The following is a 26650-nucleotide window of genomic DNA, read 5'->3' as shown; positions in this document are numbered from 1 at the left end:
AGAATACTGGAGTGGGTTGCCATTACCTTCTCCAGGGGATCTTCCTGACCCAGGAATTGAACTGGATCTCCTGCATTGCAGGCAGATTCTTTACTGTCTGAGCTACTAGGAAAGCCCATGCTGGACTGACCAAGGCTCAAGCCAATACTGAGAGCAAGGGGACAGCTGTGAAAACATACTCAGTGACTCCAACTGGAGCAGCCATGGTGATCATCACACCATTTACTGATTCCTGGCAAAACCCAGTGAAGTTTCTCTCTAGACATGTGCCATGTTCTCTCTGAAGTGTATTCTTATTTAGAAGTGTGTTGTTTTGGGAGCGTGTACTTCCTTTAGCAAGCCTTTCTGCAGTTGTGCTAACCTTGAGCCCTGGAGAAGTCACTTGCGTCTGCTTTTGGAAACTTCATTTCTGTTCTGCTTGAGGGCTGCCGGGTCCTTGGCCAGCCACACCGTGCCTGTCGTGCTGGGGGGTGAGTCCGCCCTCCTCTGGGGGAGCCGGGACGGTTGCTCCGCTGACCAGCCACGCCCCTGCTCCTGCTGGGTTGGGACAGGCATGCGGGCAGGCTGACTACAGTGCTTTCTTGGAAGATGACAGAACACACTCTTTTTCCAGCTGTTAAGCTGGCTGCGAAAGAGGAAGGGTCACCGGGGCTGGTCACTGGTGAGACCATAGCTGCCTCTGAGGCTGGCTCTTGCCCTAATTTGCTCGGATCTCCATGGTGAAGACTGTCCTGTTACCTCGAATGGAGCCCAGCACACAGTAGGTGCTCATGAAACAGGCGTGGCATGAAAGGCTGGCAGGCTACAGAGGCCTCAGGAGGAGAAAAGTATGTTCCTTAGGATATTTAGCAAACAATAAAACAAGTCAGTTTAGACTAGTCAGGCTTCTCTGGAAAGTTGTCAAACTGTACCTTTAGAATATTATTCTTCATAAGAATGGATGCATTTTCACTACTTTGGACTAATGAATAATAATAGCTGGGCGTGTGCATGTGTGCTAAGCTGTTTCAGTCTTATCCAACTCTGTGACCCATGGACTGTGGCCTGCTAAGCTCCCCTGTCCATCGGATTCTCCAGGTAAGAATACTGGAGTGGGTTGCCATGCCCTCCTCCAGGAGATCTTCCCAACGCAGGGAGCGAACCCCTGCATTGGCAGGTGGGTTCTTTACCACTAGCGCCACCTGGGGAGCCCAATAGCTGGGTTATTTTGCTTAAAAAAAGAGTTCCTTTAATACAGATGGCTAATAAACACATGAAATGATGCTCAACATCACTCATTATTGCTCCTGCTGCTGCTAAGTCACTTCAGTCGTGTCCGACTCTGTGTGACCCCATAGATGGAAGCCCACCAGGCTCCCCCGTCCCTGGGATTCTCCAGGCAAGAACACTGGAGTGGGTTGCTCATTATTAGAGAAATGCAAATCAAAACTACAGTGAGATATCACCTCACACTGGTCAGAATGGTCATCAAAAAGTCCACAAACAGCAAGTGATGGAGAGGGAGTGGAGAACGGGAACCCTCCTGCACTGCTGGTGGGAATGTAAATCGATATAACCACTATGGAAGACAGTATGGAGATTCTTTAAAAAACCAGGAACAATGATAAAATGTTGTTGCTGTTCAGTTGCCCAGTCGTGTCTGACTCTTTGTAAAACCACCATTCAACCCAGCAATACCAATTACAGGCATATATTCTGGGGAAACCCAAACTGAAAAGGACACACGTACCCCACTGTTTACTGCAGTTCTATTTACAGGAGCGAGGACATGAAAGCAACCTAGATGTCCATCGAGAGATGGACGGATAAAGAAACCGTGGCACATATCCACAACGGAATACCACTCAGCCATAAAAAGGAACGCATTTGAGTCAGTTCTAGTGAGGGAGGTGAAACTAGAGCCTGTTATACAGACTGAGCTAAGTCAGAAAGAGAAAAACAAATATCGTATACTAATGCGTATATGCGTGATCTAGAAAGATGGAACCGGTGAACCTACTCGCAGGGCAGCAGTGGAGATACAGACAGAGAGGACAGATTTACGAACGAGGATCGGGGGAGGTGAGTGCAGGGAGTAGCACGGACACATGCGCACCACCACATGCAAAAGATCACCAATGGAGATCTGCTGTGATGCAGGGAACTCCAGTCGGAGCCCTGCAACAACCTGGCGGGGTGGGAGGGATGTTCAAGAGGGAGGGGACATATGTACACCTATGGCTAATTTATGTTGATGTATGGAAGAAATCAAACCGATATCGTAATGCAATCATCAATCAATTAAAAATAACTAAGCATAAAAAACAAAACAAAGTTCCTTAAAAACAAAAGCCTCTTTGAGAGTTTAAGTGTTTAAACTCTGTAAGCCTTCAAAGTCTTTGTTACAGAGGGAAAATGTCATGATTCTTACCTGGACCTCGGGTGGCTTACATCTGACCTTAACTTTCAGGCCTCACTGCTCCCTCATTACCCCTTTCACTCTTCTAATTGGCTTTCAGAGAATAGTCAAACCTGAGGGCTATCCTTGCCACCTCTCAGACAGGAGCCACAAATTAACTTCATCTTGCAAGTCAACTGTGACTTATTAGCAAGGGCTACCTGGAGTTGAGTTTGAAGAGTCTGTGTATCGGGATTCATTAGTGATGTCTGCCCCAGATTTGGGTCTGGAAGTGGGGGCTTGGGTTTCAGGAATTTGTCGTCCTGTCCTCTTTCTCTTTCAACCCCTAGCTCGGGATATCAAGAGGCCCACCTGGATGTTTTATTTATTAATGCATCTCCAACTTGGGAGGTCTAAGACCAAGCTCTTCATTTCCTTGAAATCTATCCCCGCTTCTGACCATACTGGCCAGCAGCCCTGGGATTTCCTGGATCTGACCTTTCTTCTTCAGGCCTGAGATCATCATCTGAGTTTGGGGTCCTCACATCTCTCATTTGGCTGTCCCTGCAATGGCTCCTTAGTGGATCTCCCTTCCCGAACCGTCATCCTCTGACTCATAGTGAATGATGCTCTGATCTCTCCTAAGTGCCCCTCAGACCCATATGTCCCCACTCTGGAAAGTGCATTGGCTCTAAATGCTCAACAAACAGTGTCTAATATCCCCTCTTCAACAATTAAAACCAATCCCTTTCTCTCACTCACTAATCCACTTATTCTTTGATTCCCTTTTCTTCTCTGCTCACATATTTGTTAAACAAACATTTCACGATTGCTGCATCCAAAATGTCAGATATGTATTGTCTCCTAAGGACACAGAAATGAATACTTCCCCTCCACTTCAAATCCTGCAGGTGTTGATACAGCCCTGCTTTCCTGTGAGAAATAAGTCCAGTCCAAGGGATGTGAAATTCACAACCCTTCCCAGATTATTAATTCCCTTAATGCATGTTCTTCCTGCTCTGAGGAGCTTGCGGTCTGGGGTGGGGACAGATGTCTAAAAAATCCATTCTAATCCCAGGTGATAAAATACCACCTGAAATGCCTCTCCTTCCAATTTTGGTTCCTTTTCCAGGTCTGGGTCTGTCTCCTTTCCTCTGGGGTCTGTCAACACCTTCCTCTCCCAGCATCTTTCTCTTCTCTCACAGGAGCCACCACACCTAGTAAATAGTCTGATGGCCGGCTTGGGTCTATCTGCCTCCACTCCTTTTCCTCCAGTTCTTCACCTCATTTTTGTATAAGGCAAACTGTCCAGTGCACAGTAGGGCCATGATAAGACCTTAATTGATTCAACTCCGGTTTTTGAGTGAATCTGTCCTGTGTTCCATTCTCCTTGCTGACCCCAATCAGGTCTCAGATGGGCCATCCACCTGTTTGTTTTGGTGCTGGACTTGGGGCCAGACCACCTGTTCTGCCACTTGTTGTTGTTGTTGAGTCATGCTAAGTCATGTCCAACTCTCTGCGACCCCATGGATCGCAGCATGCCAGGCTCCTCTGTCCTTCACTATCTCCCGGAGTTTGCCATTGAGTTGGTGATGCTATCTAACCATCTTATCCTCTGCCAGCCTCTTCTCCTCTTGCCTTCAATCTTTCCCAGCATCGGAGTCTTTTCCAGCAAGTCATCTCTTTGCATTGATCTATGAAGGGGTTCTGCCACTTACAGGTTGGACATAACCCCCAGGTGCTTCAGTTTTCCTATCTCTAAAATGGGAATTTAGACAGTACCTCCCTCCTAGGCTTGCTACGACAATACAATGAGTTGATACTTGTTAATGTGCTTATGTCAAGGTTGTATATGGTCACTCTGGTTATTTAACTTATATGCAGAGTACATCATGTGAAACCCCGGGCTGGATGAAGCATAAGCTGGAATCAAGATTTCCAGGAGAAATATCAATAACCTCAGATATGCAGATGACACCACCCTTATGGCAGAAAGCAAAGAGGAACTAAAGAGCCTCTTGATGAAAGTAAAAAGAGGAGAGTGAAAAAGCTGGGTTAAAACTCAACATTCTAAAAACTAAGCTCATGGCATCTGGTCCTATTACTTCATGGCAAATAGATGGGGAAACAATGGAAACAGTGAGAGACTTTATTTTCTCGTGTTCCAAAATCACTGCAGATGGTGACTGCAGCCATTAAATTAAAAGATGCTTGCTCCTTGGAAGAAAAACTATAACAAACCTAGACAGCATATTAAAAAGTAGAAACATTACTTTGCCAACAAAGGTCCATCTAGTCAAAGCTATGGTTTTTCCAGTGGTCATGTATGGATGTGAGTGTTGGACCATAAAGAAGGCTGAGCGCCAAAGTATTGATGATTTTGAACTGTGGTGTTGGAGAAGACTCTTAAGAGTCCATTGAACTGCAAGGAGATCAAACTAGTCCATCCTAAAGTAAATCAATCCTGAATATTCATTGGAAGGACTGGTGTTGGAGCTGAGGCTCCAATACTTTGGCCACCTGATGCAAAGAGCTAACTCATTAGAAAGACCCTGATGCTGAGGAAGACTGAAGGCAGGAGGAGAAGGGGACGACAGAGGATGAGACAGTTGGACGGCATCACCGACTCGATGGACATGAGTTTGAGCGGGCTCTGGGAGCTGGTGATGGGCAGGGAGGCCTGGCGTGCTGCCGTCCACAGGGTCGCAAAGAGTCGGCCATGATTGAGTGCCTGAACAGCAACGATAACAACAGCGTGCTTAGAGAAGGCAGGATGGCGAGGGGATCGGCAGCCCGCTCCAGTGCTCTCGCCTGGGGAATCCCACGGACAGAGGAGCCCGGTGGGCTACAGTCCATGGGGTCGCAAAGGGCCAGACACGACCGAGCGACCGACACTACGCTAATGTGCTTAAAACAGTGTTTGGTACATGGTAAGGGTGAGGCTATTATTACGGTCATAAAGGGCCTTCCCTACATATTGGGATAGGTCCTCCACTCTAGTTTTCCTTTAGGCCTGAACCCATTTAATGTTTGTTTGGAATCACCACCCTCTCCTGTTTGCACTTACTTTGCATTCTGTCCCCCTCATCATTGAGTCCCTGGGGTTCACTTGCCTGGCTGAGAGGGTCTGGATTTGGGCGGGGGCTGCAGATAGGGGAGGGTGGGGGGAACCTGCCACCTGTCTGGGAAGCATCATCACCCCCGGCACTCACTGGGTCACACCTGGTTGCCTAGCAACCAGCAACACACATCTCTGCCTCGGCTCACAATTATATGGAGAAACAAAATGTTCTGGATGAACCCTCAAATCACACATCATTAAGTTCTGTTCAACCTGAGGCTCAGCAACAAAGCCCTAAGGAACAGAACAAAGCAGCAAGACCTTTGGGGGATGGAGCACCGTGCTAGGAGCCTGGGGCTGGGCTTCCAGCCATGCTGACCCCTGGTTGGCTGGGTGATACCTAGATCCTCACCCAGGTCCAGGTTCAAAAAGTGGCCCTGTCACCTCCTCACTGGCTGAGTCATACCCACTCAGTGCCCTGGTATCTCCTCCCCTGCTGGAGTTCAGATTTGGTACCTGCTCTAGGGCGTGGTGAGAAGGGACGAGATAACGCACCACGTCCCTCCCCTGTTCTCAGCTCTCCAGCGTCCACCCCACTAGGGAGGACACCCCATAGTCCTCCTGCTGCTCCCCTGCTCGTCCAGCCCCTGCTGACGTCCCCTCAGGCCCCGCCTCCAAGCCTTTGTCCATGCTTCCCCCTCATTCCACGGGGAAGCCTCCCTTTCATTCTGCAGGTCCTCTCCGCCTCCTGATCTCAGGACCTCCAGTGACTGTTCTGTTCTTCCTTCCCCGGCCCTTGCTTATTTCCCCCAGAGCCGTAATGACAATGGACAATCTCAATTATTTCTCCATTTTCTTAGCTTTTTTCTTGCCACCCACGCTCAAACACAAGTCCCACAAGAACGGTGACATTTTTAAATTTTGTTCCCTGCTGCGTCTATCCCCGGGGCCTAGAACTACGTCCAGCACATGATAGGTGCTCAGGGACCATGTACTGCATGAACCGATGAACAGATGCAGGAATGGTTCCAACGCCTGGCTCTCAGTAGGTGCTGGGGACCTTCTTGCCTTTCGTTTCACTTTAGGCTTTTCTACAAAAGCAGTCGGCCGACACCCTTAAACCCTGTATGCTTGGCCCTGCATTTACTGGAGGCAATTCTTTCTTAGATATTTACAGCAAAAGGTAAAGATAGCCATTAACCAAGAAACACACTGGCATGGACAAAATTTCAGGACCTGTACTGAAGGACTCTGACATTTAAATACACAGAACAGCGAGAGGAAAGAATATCCAACATCTAGAACACACTGGAGAGTAGGGCCTTGGGCCAGGCTGGCTTGGGCTCAGGTGTTGCTTCTGCAACCTGCTGGCGAGTGACCTTGGCCTTGACACTGTGCCTCCGTTTCTTCGTATGTGAAACGGTGATAATACTGAAAAGAGATACCAGGCATAAATCGCAAGTCCTCCCCAACCACTCTCCACTGCTCAGAATCAAACCTTGGGGCTGGGACTCACTGCAGCCCCATGGGTGGTCTCCATCAGCCTCCCACATGGTGGCAGCATTTTCTTTGCTCCTGTGCCGAGGCCAGAAACATGGCTGGCTCCCCAAGATGGTAATTGTTTGGACAATTTAGGAAACCTCTCGGGGAGACAGAGAAGCTGGCAGTTCCACATCAAACAGCCAGCTTTCCCGGGAGCCCGTTGTCAGAACATCAGAGGGACAGTTTTGCAGCCTGGCCTCATATTAACTGCGGCAGTCAGAAAATGGATTATTCCAAACCCCGGCGTTCACTCACTCGACACTTTCTCCTTGTCTGGGTAATTAGATCTCCCAGGACTTCAAGAGGATGCTGGCGGCTTCATGCCAGCTCACATGTCCTTGAGGCTGGCAAGGGGGCAGCAGGGTGTGTGTCTCTGTTAGATCGCAGCCCCTCTTGGGCCGGCCCCATCCCCCTAGGTCCTAAGCTGAGCGGGCTGTGGGTTCTGTTTGGGGCAAGTGAACTACGGAGCCCTCAGCATGCCACACATATCATCATCACTCATATTCTCATTTATGTAGAATTCTTGCTAGGTGCTAACTCTTCAGAGGCACATGAGACGGCCCTTGTCCTTAGGAAGCATGAAATCCAGAAGTCAAGATAACTAATGATAACCTACTGTATAGCTCTGTCAGCAGTATTCCCTACTGTATACAGTAGGGAGCCCTACTCAATGCTCTGCATTGAGCCAAACAAGAAGGAAATCCCAAAATGAGAGGATATATGTATGCGTATAGTGGATTTACTTTGTGGCACAGTAGAAACTAATACAATATTGTAAAGCAACCACGTTGTTGTTGTTTAGTCACTAAATTGTATCTGACTCTTTGTGACCCCATGGACCATCGCCTGCCAGCCTCCTCTGTTCATAGGATTTCCCAAGTATGAATACTGGAATGGGTTGTTGTCATTTCCTCCTACAGGGGATCTTCCCAAACCAGGGATCAAACCCGCATCTCCTGTGTCTCTGCATTGGCAGGCGGATTCTTTATCACTGAGCCACCTGGAAAGCCAGAGATGGACATAGGGGATCAGAAAACTCCAGAGAGCCGGAGTCCTACCAGAACTCACCCTTAGACAATCTTGGCAAACAATTCATAGGTGGCCACTCCTGACTCCTGAGGGTCCCTATGCAGCCTCTTCTACCTGCAGGGCTTCTTGGGAAGACTCTGCCCTGAGATACTCTCCCACTGGGATTTCTGTCCTCTTGGGAGAATCTCTAGGGTGGGCTCAGCAGGGTGACGGGGAGTTGAGTTCATTTCCCTCCCTCCCTGTAGAAGGTAGGGGCCAGCTGGGGCAGGGTGTACATGGTGTAACTCTTTTAAGCCCCTATACAGGGTGTCTGGCTCCTTTCATCGACTGCTTTCAGAAGTAAGCCCTGGATTCTCTTTAAAGGGTTTCCCTGGTGGCTCAGATGGTGAAGAATCTGCCTTCACTGTAGGAGACGCAGGTTTGATCCCTGGGTTGGGAAGATCCCTTGGAGAAGAAAAATGGCAACCCACTCCAGTATTCTTGCCTGGAGAATCCCATGGACAGAAGAGCCTGGCAGGCAACAATCCATGGGGTCGCAAAGAGTTGGACACGACTGAGTGAATAGACACTAAACACAAATATAAAATCCAGATTTAACGTAGGACGCACAGATCCAAAAAGAAGGGAGTGGGAACCCACTCCGGTATTCTTGCCTGGGAAATCACATGGACGGAGGAGCTTGGTGGGCTACAATCCATGGAGTCGCAAGACTCAGGCACGAGTGACTAGCACTTTCACTTTCTCTTTAAAGACTCTGGGACTTTAATGATGACATTTAAAAAGTAGGAATGGGAAGATATCATAAGATGAAAAACAAACAAACAACATAAATCTATCAAAAGCGAAACAAAAACAGGTGTTGGGCCTTGGCCATCTGGTGATATTCTTCTTTCCTTCTGGGAAGTTATTTCAACCCCACTGAGAGGAGTCTTGGTGGCTGTCCATCAAGACGCCCCCCATTCCTGGCCTAAGGTGGGCATGTGACCAAGCCAGGCCACTCACATGCTCTCTCCTTGGACCTGGAGTCAGCAATGCAGTGGAATCAGCTCACATCTTGTGAGACCCTGTTGCTAAGTATTCAGGCATTTTTGTGAGCTCGTTGTTAGATGCAGCCATCATGAGAATTAAATGATACAGACTTACAATTTATAAAAATTATATTTAAAAAGGAAACAAGTGGCCCATGCTTGTCTCTTCCTAACTGTTTGACTGTCACTATGCTCTGTTCTCTGGAGTCCACCGAGTCTACCTGCTAGAAATGCCATATAATGGTGTGTGCAGTGCATCGTCTCCCAGTTTCACATTTCATGCCGTCGTGTTAGGGACGTGGTAGGAACACTTACGCCATGGAAATCAGCATACACCACAAAGGAGGACTCCCTACCAAGCCAGAGAGCTGTGTGTTAAACATTCACCAGCACAGCGCTGCCTGAGATCTGGAGCAACACAAGGACCCGAGACAGCGGGAGTGGATTTTTCCCACCCTGCCCGCCCCCAAGGGGCATCTATTCTGTCAGTCCTGCCACCCAGCCCCGCGCATCCCAGTTTCCCTCCGGAACACCGAGCTGGGTTTTCCAGCCTCTGGTCTGCCTTGGGGGGACCATGCCTGTTCTTCCCTCAGATCTGCCCCACCACTCCTGTTGCTCATCACCAATGCGCCTGAGCTGACCCGCCTTAGGACAACGTCCCCACCAACGCAGGACACATGAGAGAAAAACCATCACCTTGACTCTTACCCAAACCCCAACACTGGCCCTTGCCTCCCATCGGTTACTATGGAGTTGCTGCCATGTACCATGCCGAACACTGCTTTTTCACACTGCACTGCATCACGAGCCTCATACACGTTGCTTCATGTTCTTTGCAACAACCATTTCCCATGATGTTCCATCAGGCATGTGGAGAAGCTGAAGGCGGCTTAATTGCTCTCCTAATGTTAGGCATTTAGGAATTACTTAACATCACACAGGGAAACGGTTAAGAAGAAGAAAAAAAAAAAACAAAAAACAAAATTGGGACTTTGGGTCAGGAGAACAGAGTTCTCACTTGGTTTTGTGCTGGAAGGCTGTGTGAGTTTGGAGCAAGATCTTTCCCTCTCTGGGCCTCAGCATCTTAAACCTATAATATGTAAATAATGATGATGATAGTGATGATAGTAATAAGAGTAACGGCAGTTTCCTTTCCCTAAAGGCTTCCTGTACTGAGCTGTGTGTTCTTACACCAGCTCATTTATTCCTTACCACGGATCACAAACAAGTGCTATTTCACAGATGAGTAAACAGGTTCTGAGAGGTGAAGTCATTTGCTTGGCACAACACAGCGAGTAAGTAAGTGGCACAGCTGGGATCAGACCCAGGACACCCGCTGCTTAACGCACAGGCTGCATCACTGCTTCCTAACGCCCACTGGGATGGGCGCTCGGAGACGCATACATCCACACGGAAGAGAGCTCGCCAGTTCTCACCACAGTCCTGATCCGTCCCCCTGTGTATCCCCACTTTACAGGAGAGAAACTGGGGCTTCAAACACAGCAAGCATTGTCTCAAGTGAGAATGTTCTGGGTGGATTATGCCCCTGCCCTAGTCCATATGCTGAAGTCATAAGGCCTGGAAACTCAGGATGTGACTACATAGAGCCACCACAGAGGTGAGCAGTTGCTAAGTTAGGATGAGGTCTTGAGGGTGGGCCCTACTCGAGGATGACCTGTGTCCTTACGTGGAGGAAATCTGCAGTCAGAGACACACACAGAGAAGGCAGACGGTGTGAAGACACGGAGAGGTCGGACACCCACAAGGTAAATATCAACTCTATTTACAATTGTCACGTCTCCTTCACCGACAAGGTGAAGGAGAGAGGCCTGGGACAGATCCTCCCCTCACAGCCCTCAGAAGGAACCGGCTCTGCCGACACCTCGATCTCAGACTTCCAGCCTCCAGAAAGGTGAGACAATACGTTTCTCTCATTTAAGCCACTCAGTTTGTGGTCCTTGCTTATGGAGGACCCTGAAAATGTACACATCCCTGCAGCAGGGAGGGGATGGATGAGAGCTGAGGTTCTGTGGGGAGGTGGGGGGCCTGCACGAGGCAGGGGGCAGGAAAGAGGAACATCTGCCCCCTTCACCACGTGCAGGGATGCCTTGTGGCCCCTGGTCCTGGGTGAGGACCTCACCCACCGCACACCTGGGCAGGTCCCTTCCCTCCTGGGCCTCAGTGCATTCTGGGATTGCTGGATGAGAAGGTCCCTGAGAGCCACTCCAGACCTGTGGTCCCCACGAGTCTGAGAGTCCCTCCGGCTCTTGTCCCAACCACCCTGACCCAATTGAGCTGGTGTGTGTGTGGGGAGGCAGCCCCAGGGAACACACCATTCTGCTCTTTTGTCCAGCAGAGGTTTCCTAAGAGCTCAGGAAGCAGCCTGTCCCCGGGGCTGTCACTCCTTCACTGTCCTCTATGGACACTTCCTGGCAGCTCTTATGTCTGATTGCCTATCCAGTGTCAGACACCTTGATCACACCCTGCCTGCAGGTGACTCTCTCCTCCTACCTCTTTGACTTCTCCTGCTTTGCTGGTTGCCTGGTATCTTACCAGCTGGACCTGAACTTGATGAGTACCCCAGGTGAGTTCATTCCTGTATGTTCACAGAGTGGACTCTCTGCCCAGCACTGTTCCAGTCACTAAAATACAGCAGTGAACAACACAGGCCCAGATCTCTGGCCCTCTCCTCCCATGCAGGTTTGGGACTTGTTAGCAGAGTCCCAAACTTCTCCGTAGTCCCAGGCTTCTCTGTAGGCATCTCTGTCATCTAGATGCTCTACCACAAGGCCTGCCGTCCCATCCCTCAGGGCCCAGCAGAGACCTCTCATTTCACCACAGCCTTGTTCCTCTCCTCACTGGCCCGGCTCCACCACAAAACTGAGTCTGCACGACCCTCTCTCACCCTTGACTGTCTAGCTCAGGCTGGGCCCTCCTCTCCATCACCACTCCCGGCCGGGTCCAGCCGTCACCTCTCTTTCAGATGCCTTTTCCTCCCTCCCTGGTGGCTTTATTTCATGGGCTATCTTCCCATCCAGCCCAAACCCACGGCTGCCAGCTGCCCCAGCTGCACTGCTCCTCTGCTTGAGGACCGTCACAGACGCCCTCCTGCCTCTTCATTTAAGCACAGACTCTGTGGCTGAATATTTGGAGTCCTGGCATGGCTCTGGAATTGCCTGCCTGGGTTTGACTCTCATGCCTGGTTTGGATTCTCCCACTCACTAGCTGTGTGACCACGGGCAAGTGATTTGACGTCTCTGTCCTTCAGTGTCTTATGAAGATGGGACGACTACTAGTCCCTACTCTGTAGGGTTGCTGGGAGGATCAAATGAGGCGACGACGTGTGCGAAGCTCTTAGAAGAATGTCTGGAGCATCTGCACCACTCTGTTCCTCTTAATTATTATCACTGCTGCGGTTCCCTCCTCTAAGCCCCAACCAAAACAGAATAATTGGCTCTTCCTTTTACATAGCCTTCTCTGCCTCTGTGCCTCTGTCCATACTTTTCCCTCCACATGGAGTGCCGTTTTCCACTGCGAACCTTGCCTATCCCTCAACGTCTTGCTCAAATACCACCTCCACCATGCAGCCCTCCAAGATCCCCCTGCTGGAAGGGTTCACTTCTGCTTCTCCGTTCTTTAGCATCTTATCCAAAGCTAACTGAGAGAAAGAGCAGAGTCTTCTCTGTTCAGAAATGGTCCTTTGGAACATTTTCTTGGACCACAGAAATTTGTAAGGGGCCTCCCTTTGGGGTGGAGGTTGATGCTGGCAGGTGGGTATGAGAGAACCATCTGTGGAGGCCCTAATTTCCACTTACTATAAATAACTACGGATCTGAAACCACAGCAGGGCCTGCACTGTGCCAGGAGGAGTAAGATAATCATTGTGGGGGTGAAGGGGAGGCTGTGTAAGTAACTCACCTGCCCCATTGAGGCCTCTCCTGTGACAGGCAGGCCTAGAGGGACAGGTGGCCTTAGACCTCTTAAGTTTTGTGGGACCCAGGCCGGGTGGACAACTGATATTGCCCTAACGCTAAGACTGTCCAGCCTGTGCCTGCTGAGCAGCATCTCTCGTCCCTCAGCCCACTTGACAGACGAGGAAACTGAGGCTCAGGAAGGCAAAGTAATCAGAGACAGGTGTCCAGGGCTCTGGGCTTCTGAAGGCAGAGACAGACTGCCCGAGAATGCCCACAGACCTCTGGAAGCCAGTGTGAGCAGGACTCTGAAACCGCCTGGTGGAGACGCTGGGTGAGGGCTTGGTGCAAGGGGCCAAGAGCACTGCCCCGGCCAGGGCTGTGGTGGGGCCTCAGTCATACCATAAGGATGTGAAGCTTCAGTCTTTCAAAGGAACAGGGATCTGGGGACTGGCTCTGAGTTAGTCACCCTTTGGCCAGCGTGATGTCTGCACCACTGGGGGTAGCTGGTGGCCCCACGGACCTAGAAGAACCTGAGACCCCTAGACTTGCTCTCTTCGTTGGCACTGGGGCTTTGTCAATTGGTTGTCTCAGTCAACAGGGGCCAGAGTGAGGTTGGTCCCCACTCCAGGCTTTCCAGCCTCGTGAGTCTTCTTACACAAGTGGGTGGGCTTCACACAGGAGCCCAGACTGGTCAGTGGGGGCAGGTGCAAGATGAACCTCCTGAGGTCCCATTGTGGGCCAGGCTCTCTCCATGCATTTTCTCGTCCAGTCCAGAGACCAGTATGGATTCCGGGGGCTGGAGATTATCCACTCCACTTAACAGATGTAAAAACCAAGCCACTGAGAATTTATAGAACCAGAGTGCTCACCCAGGCTTTAAGATACTACAGTTTAGTATCTTTCTATATTAGAGGTTTTCAATTTTTTTTTCTTTTCTTTTTAAAAAGTCCTTTTTTTTTTTTTTTTTTAAAGAAAACTTACTAGATGCTTCACAATGCAAAACAGATTTTAAAAAAGAAGCTGCTCTGGTACACAGTGGGGCAGGAAGACCAGAGCCCAGCCACGCAGCATCTGCCTGTCCCCTGGGGCACCTTCACGGAACCCCAGGGCAACTAGTATGAGAACCACCTCATCCAAACCTCAGTCCCCCTGCCTCTGGCGAGCTTTGGGCTTCCCAGGCCCCTGGAGAGGAGCTGCTCTCAGGCCTCTCTCGTGGAGCTCATGGCCCATTTCACACGCATGCGGACAGCACAGCAGAGAGAAACAGCCACAACCGGAGGGCTGACAGTCTGCACACACTGCACGAACACACAGGCTGACACCCAGCCAACCCACAGTCCGCGGACTGGAGTCCTCTCCCCTTGGGACACCTGCTAGGTCCCAGCTGCGATGAGTCCCTCACCTCCCCCTGGGCATGTTCTGGCCCTTTGCTCAAGCAGCTCCTCTCACTGAGAACATGCTCCCTGTCTGGTCACTGCGTGCTCAACTCACCCTAGCCCTGCCTAGGAGGAGACCCAGTTCAAAGGACGCCTCTCTGCACTCGTCTGCAGTTGGGCAGGGATCGCCCCCGCCTTTGCCCGGAAGTGCCCTCCCTCTTGCCGTAGAGTTACTCTTCTCGACAGCAGCCAGAAGTTGAAGGGGCTACCTGGGTACATTCGGGTGCCAGCCTGTCTGGGCACCCATCCTGGCTGGGACCCTTGCTCGTGGTGGGGCCCTGAGCCCGTTTTCTCATTGGAAAGCTGGGGATACAAATAGTTCCTGCTTCACATGGGTTTGAGATGATTTACAAATATAATGTCAAGGAGCCTCAGCAGACAGGCTGGCCCTCTGTGAGCACTCAATACGCGTTAAGGAGTCTCTGGGGCCACAGCTGAACTGGGACCACAGCTGTACCTGGGACTACAGCTGTACCTTGAATCACAGCTGGAACTGGAATCACATTTGGAAATGGAATCACAGCTATACCCGGGACCACGGCTTTACCTGGAATCACAGCTGTACCTGGGACTATAACTATACCTGGAATCACAGCTGTATCACAGCTGGAACTGGAATCATGGCTGGAATTGGAACCACAGCTGTACCTGGGACCTCAGCTTTACCTGGAATCACAGCTGTACCTGGGACTACAACCGTACCTGAAATCACAGCTCAATCACAGCTGGACCTGGAATCCCAGCTGGAACTGAAATCACAGCTGTACCTGGAATCCCAGCTGGAACTGGAATCACAGCTGTACCTGGAATCCCAGCTGGAACTGAAATCACAGCTGTACCTGGAATCCCAGCTGGAACTGGAATCTCAACTGGCAGTTTTATCACAGATAGACTGGAAGAGTCTTCAAGGCAGGGGAATTAACAACCCAGCTCTGCACCTCCCTTTCCAGGAAATCTTTGGGCAGCTCTGGAGCAGAAGGAGGTCAGGAAGGGGCTCCTCCATCCCAGACCCTGGACCAATAGGGAATGGAAGGTTGCCTCATCCCGGTCCTGCCCACCTGTCTTACGTTCAGCCACATGATACAGACACTGCCAAGCAGCAGACAGAACCCAGAGGAGCCACATGGCCCAAGCTGGCACATAGGAGGTGCACAACACACGTTTTCAATGCATGACTGTGTGTTAGCTTCCACCTCTGCTCAGTATGACAGATGCAGGGTAAGAATTGGACAATCTTGAATAATACCTGCATCCATTGGTTCTGGAAGGTGGGTGTTCTTATCACACCATTTACAGATGGGAAAACTGCGGCCCTGGCTCAAGGGCCCCCTGGGTGGAGCTCTTCCCCTTTCTTCTCTTTTCTGAGCACAGAGTAGGCGCTCAGTGTTTAGGGCACATTCATTCTGTAAACCAAAGGTGCCTTCAGAGTGCAAATCAGGACCACCTTCCACTGTAGGCCACGGTTTCCTGCACACAGGGCTGCTGGGAGGCCCAGATAAGAAGGACTGGCCCTGATAAGTCTGCACCCAGTAAATTACAGCCACTGGCTGGCCTAGGGACAGACTTAGTGGATGGTGGGCCCGCGTGATGAGAGGCCCACCTGAAATGCGGCCCCTACCTAGTAGCCTCCATGCTCCTTCTCTTTGCCTGATTATGAAGCCCTGACCAGGACAAGCAGTATCGGTCAAGGTCAAGGAACACGCAGTTCCTGGAAACCCGCCCCCTCACCCCCCCATTCACCACCCCGGCTAGGAGCCCCTACGAGTGACAGGTCAGGCCCCTTCTCTAACTGTTCTGCACTCTCCCGGCCTCCCCTGAGCCTGTACAACTGTCTGTCCAGCATTGACTCTGCTGCCCCAGCCTGGGAAGACGGAGAGCACCATGTGTCAATCAACACGTGGGTTTATCTCACTGATGATTCAGAAGGATGTGCGGGCAGCATTCTGGAAGGCGTCTACAGGTGATTCATCAGACTTTCACGGAAAACTGTGCTTCTAGGGGATTTGTTTTTCCTGATGGTGCCGGGAGTGAGGGGAGGGGATAGAAGCACTGCGAGTCAAATACGGGGCTTGTTTTTGGAAACCCACAGACTCACACGTGGTGCTTAAGCCCCTTACCTGCCCAGAAAAGCTGCCTCTCTCTTCTCCACCAATGTAAACCCAACCTGTCCCTCAAAGTCACCCAGAGTCCCAGGCTGCCACTGAGATCGCACCTGCCATGTGCCAGGCACTCGGCACTGGACACACTTTACCCTGATGCTGGGAAGGACTGAAGGCAAAAGGAGAAGGGGGTGGCAGAGGATGAGATGGTTGGATGGTATCACTGACTCAACGGACATGAGTTTGAGTAAACTCTGGGAGATAGTGAAGGACAGAGAGGCCTGGCATGCTGCAGTCTGTGCGCTCACAAAGAGTTGGACACAACTTAGCAACTGCATAACAACGCTCTGATCCTCCCAGCAACCCCGTGAAAGAGGCCCCGTTATTATCTCCTGTCACAGATGAAGGAACGGAGGCACAGAGAGGTTAGACAATGGCCCAGTGTTCCACAGCTGGGTGAAAATGGACCTGGGACTTGACCATGACACTGAGTCAGCCCCTTCACTTCTGGGACACTAGCAAGAGACTCCCCGCCCCCCAACCTGGATGCACCCAGCTTCCACCTGCTCCCCTGGTGTAACTGTTAACAGTGTGTGGTTTGGCTATGATCGCTCCCTAATTGGCGCTCCCAAATCCTGCCTTCACTCCTCAGCTGCCTCCTTGAGTCTATCCTTTCTCCCCATCCTCCAGGGCGTGGAGCATGCCTGCCATTCCTCTATACCTCCCCCACACACAGTAGGACTGCACCCTCCTGGGGTGAGCATGTGACCGGGTCTGACCAATCAGACCATTCCCACCTCCAGCCACAGGGATTGGTTCAAGAGCGGCTCCAGGTGGCCCCCGAGGGAGTCTGTTCTGATACTTCATGGAGGGGCGGGGGGGGACCCCTGAGAAAGAGGTGACTTTGGCTGCTGGAGCCCTCATGGGGTGAGGGCCTGCCAGAGAAGGAAGCCAACACAGAGGACAGTGGAGGTGGAAGACAGCAGGAGAGGGATGAACAAGCCCTTCTCGGCATCAGAGGCTCTGGATCCACCCATGCCTGAGGCCGGGACAATCCCTTGATTTCTCAGTTGCACAAGCCAGAAAAAAAAAAATGCTTTTTTTGCATAAGCCAGTTTGAGACACATTTCTATCAGATAGAATCCTCTGTCCCTGGGATTCTCCAGGCAAGAACTGGGGAGTGGGTTGCCCTTCCCTCCTCCAGGGGACCTTCCCAACCTAGGGATCGAACCCGGGTCTCCTGCATCTCCTGCATTGCAGATGGCTTCTTTCATGGCTGAGCCACTGGGAAGGCTCCAAATAGAATCCTAATAGATAGAAATACTCAGTAAATACTGAAAGAAGATTTCTTTGGTAGAAAACCTTCAAAGCACTTCCAACTCACTGTCTCCAAATGGTGGGAGAGGGAAGTAGCACAGTCCCACTTTACAGGTGAGAAAACTGAGGTCTGGAGAGTCTGAATATCTTGCCTGAAGTCACGAGCTGCTGAGCGATAGTGGTGAGGCCAGAACACCAGAACACCTGGCATGCTGTCATGCCAGGACCCTCTTCTGCCTCTGGAGGTGTTTAGAAAGTGGCTACATTTCCTCAGCCTCTTAAATACTCAGGTGAGCTCTGCTCCTCCAGGCCTTGCAGCTGACAGAGGCCGGGGCAGCTTTGCGTGAAGACCGGGGTGGGGGTGGGGGAGTGAAGGGGTATTAGGGGGTGGGGGCAGGGAGATGTTCCCCCTCCTCTCTGGCCAGGCTGTGAATTCCCTGAGTGGATCCCATGTCTGAGTGAGTGGCCCCCAGCCCCACCCTGCCCGGGGAAACTGCTGCAGCTGGGTCTGCCTCAGGTTCCCTGGGGAGACAGAGTGTCACGGTGGCAAACAGGAGACCGCTCCCCCCGACCGCTGCCTTCATGCTCTCCCCCGTGCCCAGCAGGCGGCGGCCCCGTGGGCGATGTGGGCCCCGGCGGGTCTGAGCGGCGTCTTGTCCATCACCGCGTTCAGTCCACGGGGGCCCCATCCCTCACCGTCTGCCCTCCTGCCCTTCTCTCAGCCCCTGTCTCTCCCCGCCTCGGGCAGGGCTGCAGGATTCATACAAAATTAACTGGAGGTTCCGTTTCACAGCACCCCGCCGGATCCGGTTCCCATCGCTGCTCGGTCTCTCCTGTCCCCTTTCTCCCCCACCATGAAATATGCAAGGGGGAGCACCCTGCGGGGCCTCTCTGGCCGCCCCAGCTGACAGCCGGTGGTGCGGGGTCCGGAGTGAAGGAGAGTGCCGGGCGAGCTGAGTGGCTCAGGCACTGCCACTAGGGGCTCTGCGCACTGAAGCTGAGTGTGCCCTCAGGGATGCCCTGTTCCCAGTCTGCAGTCTTCCATACCCCACAGAGAGGGACGCAGAACATCCACTGTCACTTCCTCCTTTCCTTCATTCTGCCAATATTTTTGACCCTCCAAGTGCTGGAGCAGGTGCTGGGGACACAGTGGAGAATGACAAACAGCTCCTGCGCCCCAGGGCTCACAGACCACCCCAATACCCACTACCAATCTTTCTGGATAATTCAAAGCCGCCTCCTCTGGGAAGTCTCCTGTGACAGCACGTTGACTCTCTGTTGGGCACCATCTCTAATTGCCTAATTCTCGCACAGGGATGGGGCCAGAGCATGTTGTTTTTTAAAAAGAGACTATTTGGGTATGATAATAATAATGACAATGATCATCATTTTGTGTCTAGGGGCTGCCACACACAGGGCTAAACCCTTCAGACAGGTGCTCTAATTCTCACACATTCTACAAGGAAGGTAGTGCTGTTATGCCCATTTCACACACATGACAACTGAGGCTCAGAGAGGATTCACTGAGCTCTCCCAGGGTCTCTCAAAGAGTAAGCCAGTCAGGAGTCAAACCTGGGCATCAGGGGCTCTACTGCACTAGGCTGGATGGCTGTGGAAGGAGGGGGAGAGTGGAGGGCACCGAGGAAGGGGCGTCCCAGGATGGAAGAGAGCCCGCAGTGGGTGAGGAGAGCAGCGGTGCTCAGCGGCACAGAGAGACACCCAGTATCGCTAGGCTGTGGGCGCTGAGCTCACGCTCAGGGTGGCGGCAGGTGGTGCCATGGGTGGGAGCTGACCTCTACGGTTTCAAACCCCCTCGATCACCCTCAGCAATCTGTTTGCCTAAAAGTAGCTGGATTTATGGGAAGACCGGGGCACTTTGCCAGATTGTGACTCAGAAGCCACTCCCTGCTGACATCAGCAGATGAGGGCAGAGGGTGTCGGGCATGGCCCACCTGGGCCTCTGTCTGGAGCCGGGACAGCCCCAGATCACAGGGCTCTGGAGCCACGGGCTGAGGCGGGAGGCCAAGCATTGCCTTGAGTCAGAAGAGGGCCAAACAGGGCAGGACAAAGGCTGAAGGGGAGAGAGGAGACGGCAAGTGCCCCGGCGGCTCCCTCCGGCAGGCAGAGGGCACCTGTGCAGGACTGTTCCCAGGCTGCACGCGTGTGGCTTGGGGCTGAGGGCGCGGCTGGGCGCGGCGCCTCACACAGCTGTGTTCAAAGTCTGCTCTGATGGGAGCCGCGGTGGTGACCTCGAGCCCTCTCGCTTCCCATCTGTGAGATGGGTGACATCACCTGCACGCAGGAAGGCGGGTGATAAGGACGCAGAAGCGCCTGGAAGACGTGTGTAGCGCCAGCTGGGCATGGGCCAGCGTCCCGGAAGAGTCGGATTCCAGCCTTTCTGGAAATCACCGCTACTTCTTCCAAAGCAGTGGCGATCCTACTGGAAACGACAAGAGCTGACGCTGGCTGAGAAGGGTGCACGTGCTGGGCCTCACTCGTGCGCTGACCTCACGCGGTGTGACCGATGGGGAAATGGAGGTGCTCAGTCTGCGGCTGAACCCTAATACACAGCCCTGTCCTTGCGCCTGGTAGACGCCGTGTTAAACTATTTCAGTTCATCCTCATCACAGCCCTATGAGGTAGTCACTAGCACTTTCCCATTTTTTCAGATGAGAAAACTAAGGCCCAGAGAGGCTGAGTAACTTGCCTAGAGACACACAGCTGTCAAAGGGCCCAGCTGGGATTTGAACCCCAGTCGTCCACGTCCAAGTCCAAGGGTAGCATTACGCTTGTCGGTCCTTCCACAAACCTACCCCAGCTCCGTCTGCAACCTGGGAGATCCCTCAGGGCAGCAACGCAGCAGGGGCTCTGGTTAATCCCACTGTGGGCTTTCCCCCTCCTCAGAGACCTTTCAACCATCAGACATCTTACCTGATGCTCAATAAATGGTAGGAAACCAAGGTCTGGCGAGGTCTGATAAAAGTCTCAAAGGCATAAAAAGGACAGGTGGCAGAGCTATAGACATTACCGCTTCCATTTTACAGATGAGAAAACAGAGTCTCCTTTATTTTTCTTTTCACATAACGCCTCACTTCTTGCAGCGCACCAGCAGTCTGGGGAATTCCATCTAAGAAACACTGCTCGGTGCCACATCACGTGCTTTCCCTCTTCTTTCCTCCATGGCCAAGTTCAAATACTGCCTTCTCCAGGAAGTCCACCCACCTCACTTCTCTGATCCCTGGGGCCCTTGGCTGTGCTGGGTCTGGGATTCGCTGTTGTGGCTGCTCAGCCACTTGAGAGCTGTGCTCTGTGGACCAGGGACTCGGTGGCCACATCTCAGGGTTTCCTGGGACAGTTATCCACCCTCCTCTACGCCAGGCACCAGGCTGGGAGCTGGGTGTTCAGAGAGAAGCAGGACGGGGCTCCTGTCCCTAGGCACGCACCTGCTGCCCCCAGCCCTGGAGTGTGGCTGTGAGCCACTCAGTGTCCCGGAGCCTGTCAGGTGGGAGGGGAGGGTGTGTTTCTTAACCCGGGATCCAGGGCCCGGCTTTGAAGAGCTCGGCGAACCTGCTGGCAGTGTAGACCACACTGGTGCACGCAGTTGGCTGTTTTTCTGGGTAGGGGAGAGGCCACAGCTTCCATCAGGTTTTCTACAGAGCCTGGGGGTCCAGAGACACTTAAGAATTTCTGACTCGAGAATCTCCTGGTCCCACTCAAAAGGCAAAGACCACTGGGACAACCCCGTCTCCTAGCAGGCTAGTTGTGCCAACCTGACGGTGGAGGACAGCACAGACCATTCTGCCATGGGTCGGTGTTCACAGGGGCCTGGGGCCAGGAGCCCCCCCAACAGGCCGAGCCCACTCTCAAGCCCTGAGCTAGAGTCACACAGCAAAGAAAGGATGCTTCCTCAATTTCCACTTTCCCCGCCAAAACCAAACCAAACAACATCAAAGAAGAAAAAGATGTTTCTAAACTTCTGCCTAGACTCAGCAACATGGGCAAAATGTCAGAGACAGGAGCCAACCTGGGAAGAAGGACTCATCTTAGCTTTTCCTCCTGACCGGAGAGAGACAGGCCCCAGACCAAGAGAAACACTGAACCCCAGGACCGCTGGGCACACAGGTGCCGGTACAGTGAGGGATCGCCTGGCCCCAGCTGAGTGGCGAGGCCCATGGGCAGCCTCTGCAGGGAGTGCGTTCAGGGTTAGTACTGGCAGTGCCCAGGGGATGGGGGCTGGAGTCGGGAGATGGTGTGGGAGTAATCTCCAGCCTCAAATTTGTCACCTGTCAGTGAGGGTGAGATTTTAGACACTGCCTGCCTCCCAGATTGTGGCCTATCCCTGGAGGAGGATTGTCATCCACTCTCTTTAGAATAATAATGCCTGCCACACATTGAGCACCTACTGTATGTATGCTCGGGCTTCCACTAGGCACTGTGAGATAAGCATTAGCCCCATTTTCCAGAGGAAGAAACTGAGGCCTCCTCTTTGTGCAAAACTGCAGCGCCAGGGCAGAGTGCCTCACACCTGAGCCTGAGGGGTGTATGTAGCGAACGCTTCTCTCTCGTGGTGAGGGGAAGGTGACCGGGGGGAGGGGACCCAAACTCTGAGCTCTGGTGCCCAGGCTAGGCTGCTGTCTTTCCTCTCTGGCCTTGGTCCACTCCAGGGGAGTCCCCAGGAGGCTGAAAACTCCCCTCTCTGGAGATCACAGGTCTGCTCATTGGTGGCGCTAGTGGTAAAGAATGCATTTGCCAATGCAGGAGACATAAAAGATGCAGGTTCGATCCCTGGGTTGGGAAGAACCCCTGGAGAAGGAAAAGGCAACCCGCTTCAGTATTCATGGCTGGGAAATCCCAGGGACAGAGGAGCCTGGCGGGCTACAGTCCATCGAGTTGCAGAGAGTTGCACATGACTAAAGCAGCTTAACACGCACACACAAGGCCCTGCGCCATCTTCAAGGTATGACACACATGGGCGTCCGTCACCTTTCCCATGATGGCCCAACTTCCTGCCTATCTGCCATCCTAGAAGCTTCATGGCTGCCCCAGACTGGACGTGTGAGAGTCGGACATGACCAAGTCCAGCGGCGGGGGTCCGGGGAGCTGGAATTGGCTCATTGGTTCTATGCTGAAGCCCGGATGCGGAGATTCCTGGGACCTGGAGCAGGGGGCCCAGGGTCTCATTGACCCCTGAACCCAAACGCCAGGTGGGAGCCTCCCGCACCTACCTTCGACAGGGGAGGTTTTGAGGCGCCGGCAGACGGCGTCAGTGTCCCCGTAGGCCTCCTTGATCTTGACCACGGCCTCGGTGCCCCGCAGCTCCATGAGGGAGCGCAGCTCCTCCACCGTGCACCCGAACTCGCCCCCGTGGCTCGACTCGTTTCTTTGGTTTTTGGAGTAGAAGTCGCTGTTGGTCATGTCACCCATGTCTGCCGCTGTCCCCGCTCGGGGTGGGCCCGAGGGTCAGCGCTGCACAGGAGGCCGCCGGCCGATGGCTCCACGTGGCTGTCCCCAGCACAGCCTCACTGGACAGCTGTGGCTCCGGGCGGCCGGCTCCAGGGGGCGGCCGAGGTGGGCGGGCAACAGCGGTGGTGGGCTCCAAGGGGTGTCCCCAGGCGTGGGGCGAGGTGCAGGGGCCGGAGGGGCTCAGGGCTGCAGACCCAGGAGTCTCCATTCAGCGGGGCCCATGCTGCTTCCGGGAGCTGGCATCTACATGGTCAGGGGTGGGGCTTCCTGCAGGGGCAAGCACAGAGAGGTGACGAGGGTCAGGCACCGGAGGCCTCAGGGGACAGGTGCTTAGGAAGATGCTCAGACGCCACACACACACACACCCCGACCCCAAACAACACCCACTACACACACACACACCCGGATGCTGATGTTCATACAGCACCCCAACGTGCACCAGCACACACTGTAACCCAAACGTACGGATGCCCACCGGGCACTCCACGCTATCCCTCCCTCATACAGCCTGATGCATCCTCATAACACACTCTACCCCACAACAGCCCACTGTGCACACACTGACCTCATGACACGAACCCCGGTATACACACAGCTAAGGGGGCAGCACCCAACCCGCCTACTTTAGGGCCTAACCAAAGCCACACACACTCCCCAACACAGGGCTTCCCGGTGCACATGCCCCGGCGGACACCCCTCCCCACCATACATACTGTCACACGTAGTCACGTTTACAGGCATCATCTTAACAGCCCCACCTCCTCCCCGCAGAAACACCCGTGCTCACAACCCTGTTTACACACATGCCATGCCCACACAATCGGGGCCCAACCCCCTCCCCAAAGTTCACAGCTCCCAGGCTCCTCCCCTCCGGCACAGATGCCTCCCCCATCCAGGTCTCCTGTGTCTGCTGATACGCACTGTTCTCCCCAGAGGTATGGGGATGGAAGAAAGCCCCCCGCCTCCACCTGCAGCCCTCAAGCACACTGATCAAGGCCCTCGTGTCTTGGTGAGAGGATCCAGCTCACATACATTCAACAGGATGTCACCGTGGGCATCAGCATGAGCTGGACTCCACAGAACCCTCACCTGGGCGGGGGTGCGGGGGGGGGGGTCCCACAGTCCAGCACCACGGACAGCGGCTGCCACGTCCCTCGGGGAGCGCTGAGCACACCGAGCACCAGCAGCTTCTCCCTGCCCGCCCGGCCACCCTTGCAGGAGTGTGGCATCTGTGAGGCTGCCAGGAGAGAACCCAATCCACCCAGACACCCAACACCGGTGGCCAAGGCCCCGGCAAGCGTTGGGTGACAAAGGGCCTCTGCTGAGCTCGGCCGGGCCTGGCACGGGGACTGGCCCCACCCAGCAGGGATGGACAGCTCTCCATCCAAGGTCCAGGACAATGAGGGTGAGGTGGGCGCAGGCAGATGGGACTGAGCCCCGACCCTGGCCCCAACCCCACCCCCAACGTGTCCCTTCCCCTGCCCCTTCTCTTTCCTTCACAGTACTTTCCTGTTGCACAGGATTTTAGAGCTGGAGGTAATATCAGGGTTCCTCTCATTTCCCCAGGGAGGAACCTGAAGCTCAGAAAAGGAAAAGAACTTGTCCAGGGACACACAGAGCAGAGGTGGACAGAGCCCAGAGGTGGCCTGGATCTCCCGACTCCCAGCACGTTGCTCTTTCCCCTCCCACTAGGGGGCGTTCCCTCCTTTCTCGCTGAAGACCAGGACCGATGGCGGAGGAGAAACAGGATTCTAAATCACGGCAATCTGGGTTCAAACCGGAGCTCTTTCAAGTCCTGGCTGTGAGGTCCTGGGTGAGACCCTTCACTTTTGCGAGGCTCAGTTTCTTCGTCTATAAAAGAAGTCAGTCTGCCCTGGCCCCCTGCGACCTCTCAGTTTACTGGAAACTAATTATGAACCATGTTCAAATCCAGTGCGTGTCCACTTGGGGTACTTCCCAGCCTGAGTTAGGGGGTGCTGGAGCCACAGGAGAAGCCTGTCATACCTCAGAGGAGGGCCCTTCATTCAAGGATGCAGTAGGAAGCCTGGTTTTCACACTGGGCCAACCTGTGTCACGGGGAGTAGAACTTACAGCTGAGCTGATGCCTTAAGCAGAGGCACGAGGCACCAAGGGTGTGCTTGGGGCTCCCACACACAGTCCTGCGGGAACACTCAGGGTCCTCAGCCACCCAAGACACACCGCTCCCGGAGCCCATGAATTTGGAGCCCAGTGGCACATCTCTGAGAGGAGCAGGCGAGGCAAGGACCAAGCAGGGCTGTGTGCAGAGATGCTGTAGAGGTTAACTGGAGGGGCTCGGGAAGGCACAGCCTCTGGGTTCAAGTTCTGCCACCTCTCAGAAGAATGGGAGGCAAATTAACTTCAGTTTCATTATCTTAAAAAAAAAGCAGGGCAAGTAATAGTATCTACCTCATAGGTAGGTATTATGAGGCTTAAATGCATTATTTCATGCAGAATATTTAGAATCAAGACAAGCACATGGTAAGCACTAATGATCATGACCGTCACCAACGCACACAAGCACTTTTGGAGACAGATAGTCTTGCTATTCCCTAGAACACACACAGAAACTGAGGCCAAGACAGGTGAAGTCGCTCACCCGAGGCCAAAGAGTCAGTGAGTGGCAGAGCTGGGACCTGAACCCAGGCGGTCTGGATCCAGAGACACATTCTTAATCAGGAGGCGCTGCTGCCTGCCCTGGCAGTATCTCCCTCACAGGGCTCTTACGACGCGTAAATGAAGAGCCACATGTGAACGAAAGTGCTTCGCAAACCACAAGGGACTCTCCAACCCTGAGGTGCTATTTTCTGTCCGTCCTCTTGCTGCCTGCGGCGTGGCGGACAGACACCGATAATTACATCTCTGACACCGTGAGCTACGAGAACCGTTAGCAGTAATTATATCTGCGATGACAACAGCAGGCATCGGTTAACGGGCAACTGGTGATTTTAATGGCTGTTGTGTGAAGATGAACAATGATCTTCAACCGGTTACACATCCACCCTCCCATCCGTCTGTCCATCCATCCAATCATCCATCCATTAATTGTGCTGTGGGCCCTACTTTGTGCCAGGCAGTGGATATTCCAGACACGGGTCCTGCCCTCCAGGAGCTGACAAGGGGCAAGAGAGACAATCAAAAGGCCTGTTACACCATGTTTAACATGGTGTAACCCATGTTTGTGGGTTTGCCACAACAGGGAGTCAGCTCCAGATGCTGCGGACATCTAAAGCAGGAAGACATGATTGGGCCCAGGGTATCAGGGAAGATTTTTCTCTTGAGTAGGGAATATTCTTCCCCTGCAGGAAAATGGGCTGTGTGCCTTTGGAGAAGTCACCTAACCTCTCTGGGGCTCATCTGCCTAGT

General features: G+C 53.0%; 1 protein-coding gene across 5 annotated transcripts in view; it reads right to left on the bottom strand.

Moving 5' to 3' along the window:
- Window positions 1–26650, bottom strand: part of ATP2B2 (ATPase plasma membrane Ca2+ transporting 2) — a 195298-nt gene that overhangs the window by 95119 nt on the left and 73529 nt on the right. For all 5 annotated transcript variants that reach the window (XM_055413597.2, XM_088831529.1, XM_055413596.2 and 2 more), the window contains exon 2: window positions 23029–23533. In XM_055413597.2, coding sequence (XP_055269572.1) covers window positions 23029–23227 — 199 coding nt within the window. In that variant the 5' untranslated portion in view covers window positions 23228–23533. The remainder of the gene's footprint in view (window positions 1–23028; window positions 23534–26650) is intronic.

The sequence above is a fragment of the Moschus berezovskii genome, chromosome 24, assembly GCF_049115385.1.
Source record: "Moschus berezovskii isolate FMDL1 chromosome 24, NW_MosBer_1.0, whole genome shotgun sequence".
NCBI classification, from domain to species: domain Eukaryota; kingdom Metazoa; phylum Chordata; class Mammalia; order Artiodactyla; family Moschidae; genus Moschus; species Moschus berezovskii.
Note: the sequence above shows the minus strand (reverse complement) of the source record. Positions and strands in the feature narration are given on the sequence as shown.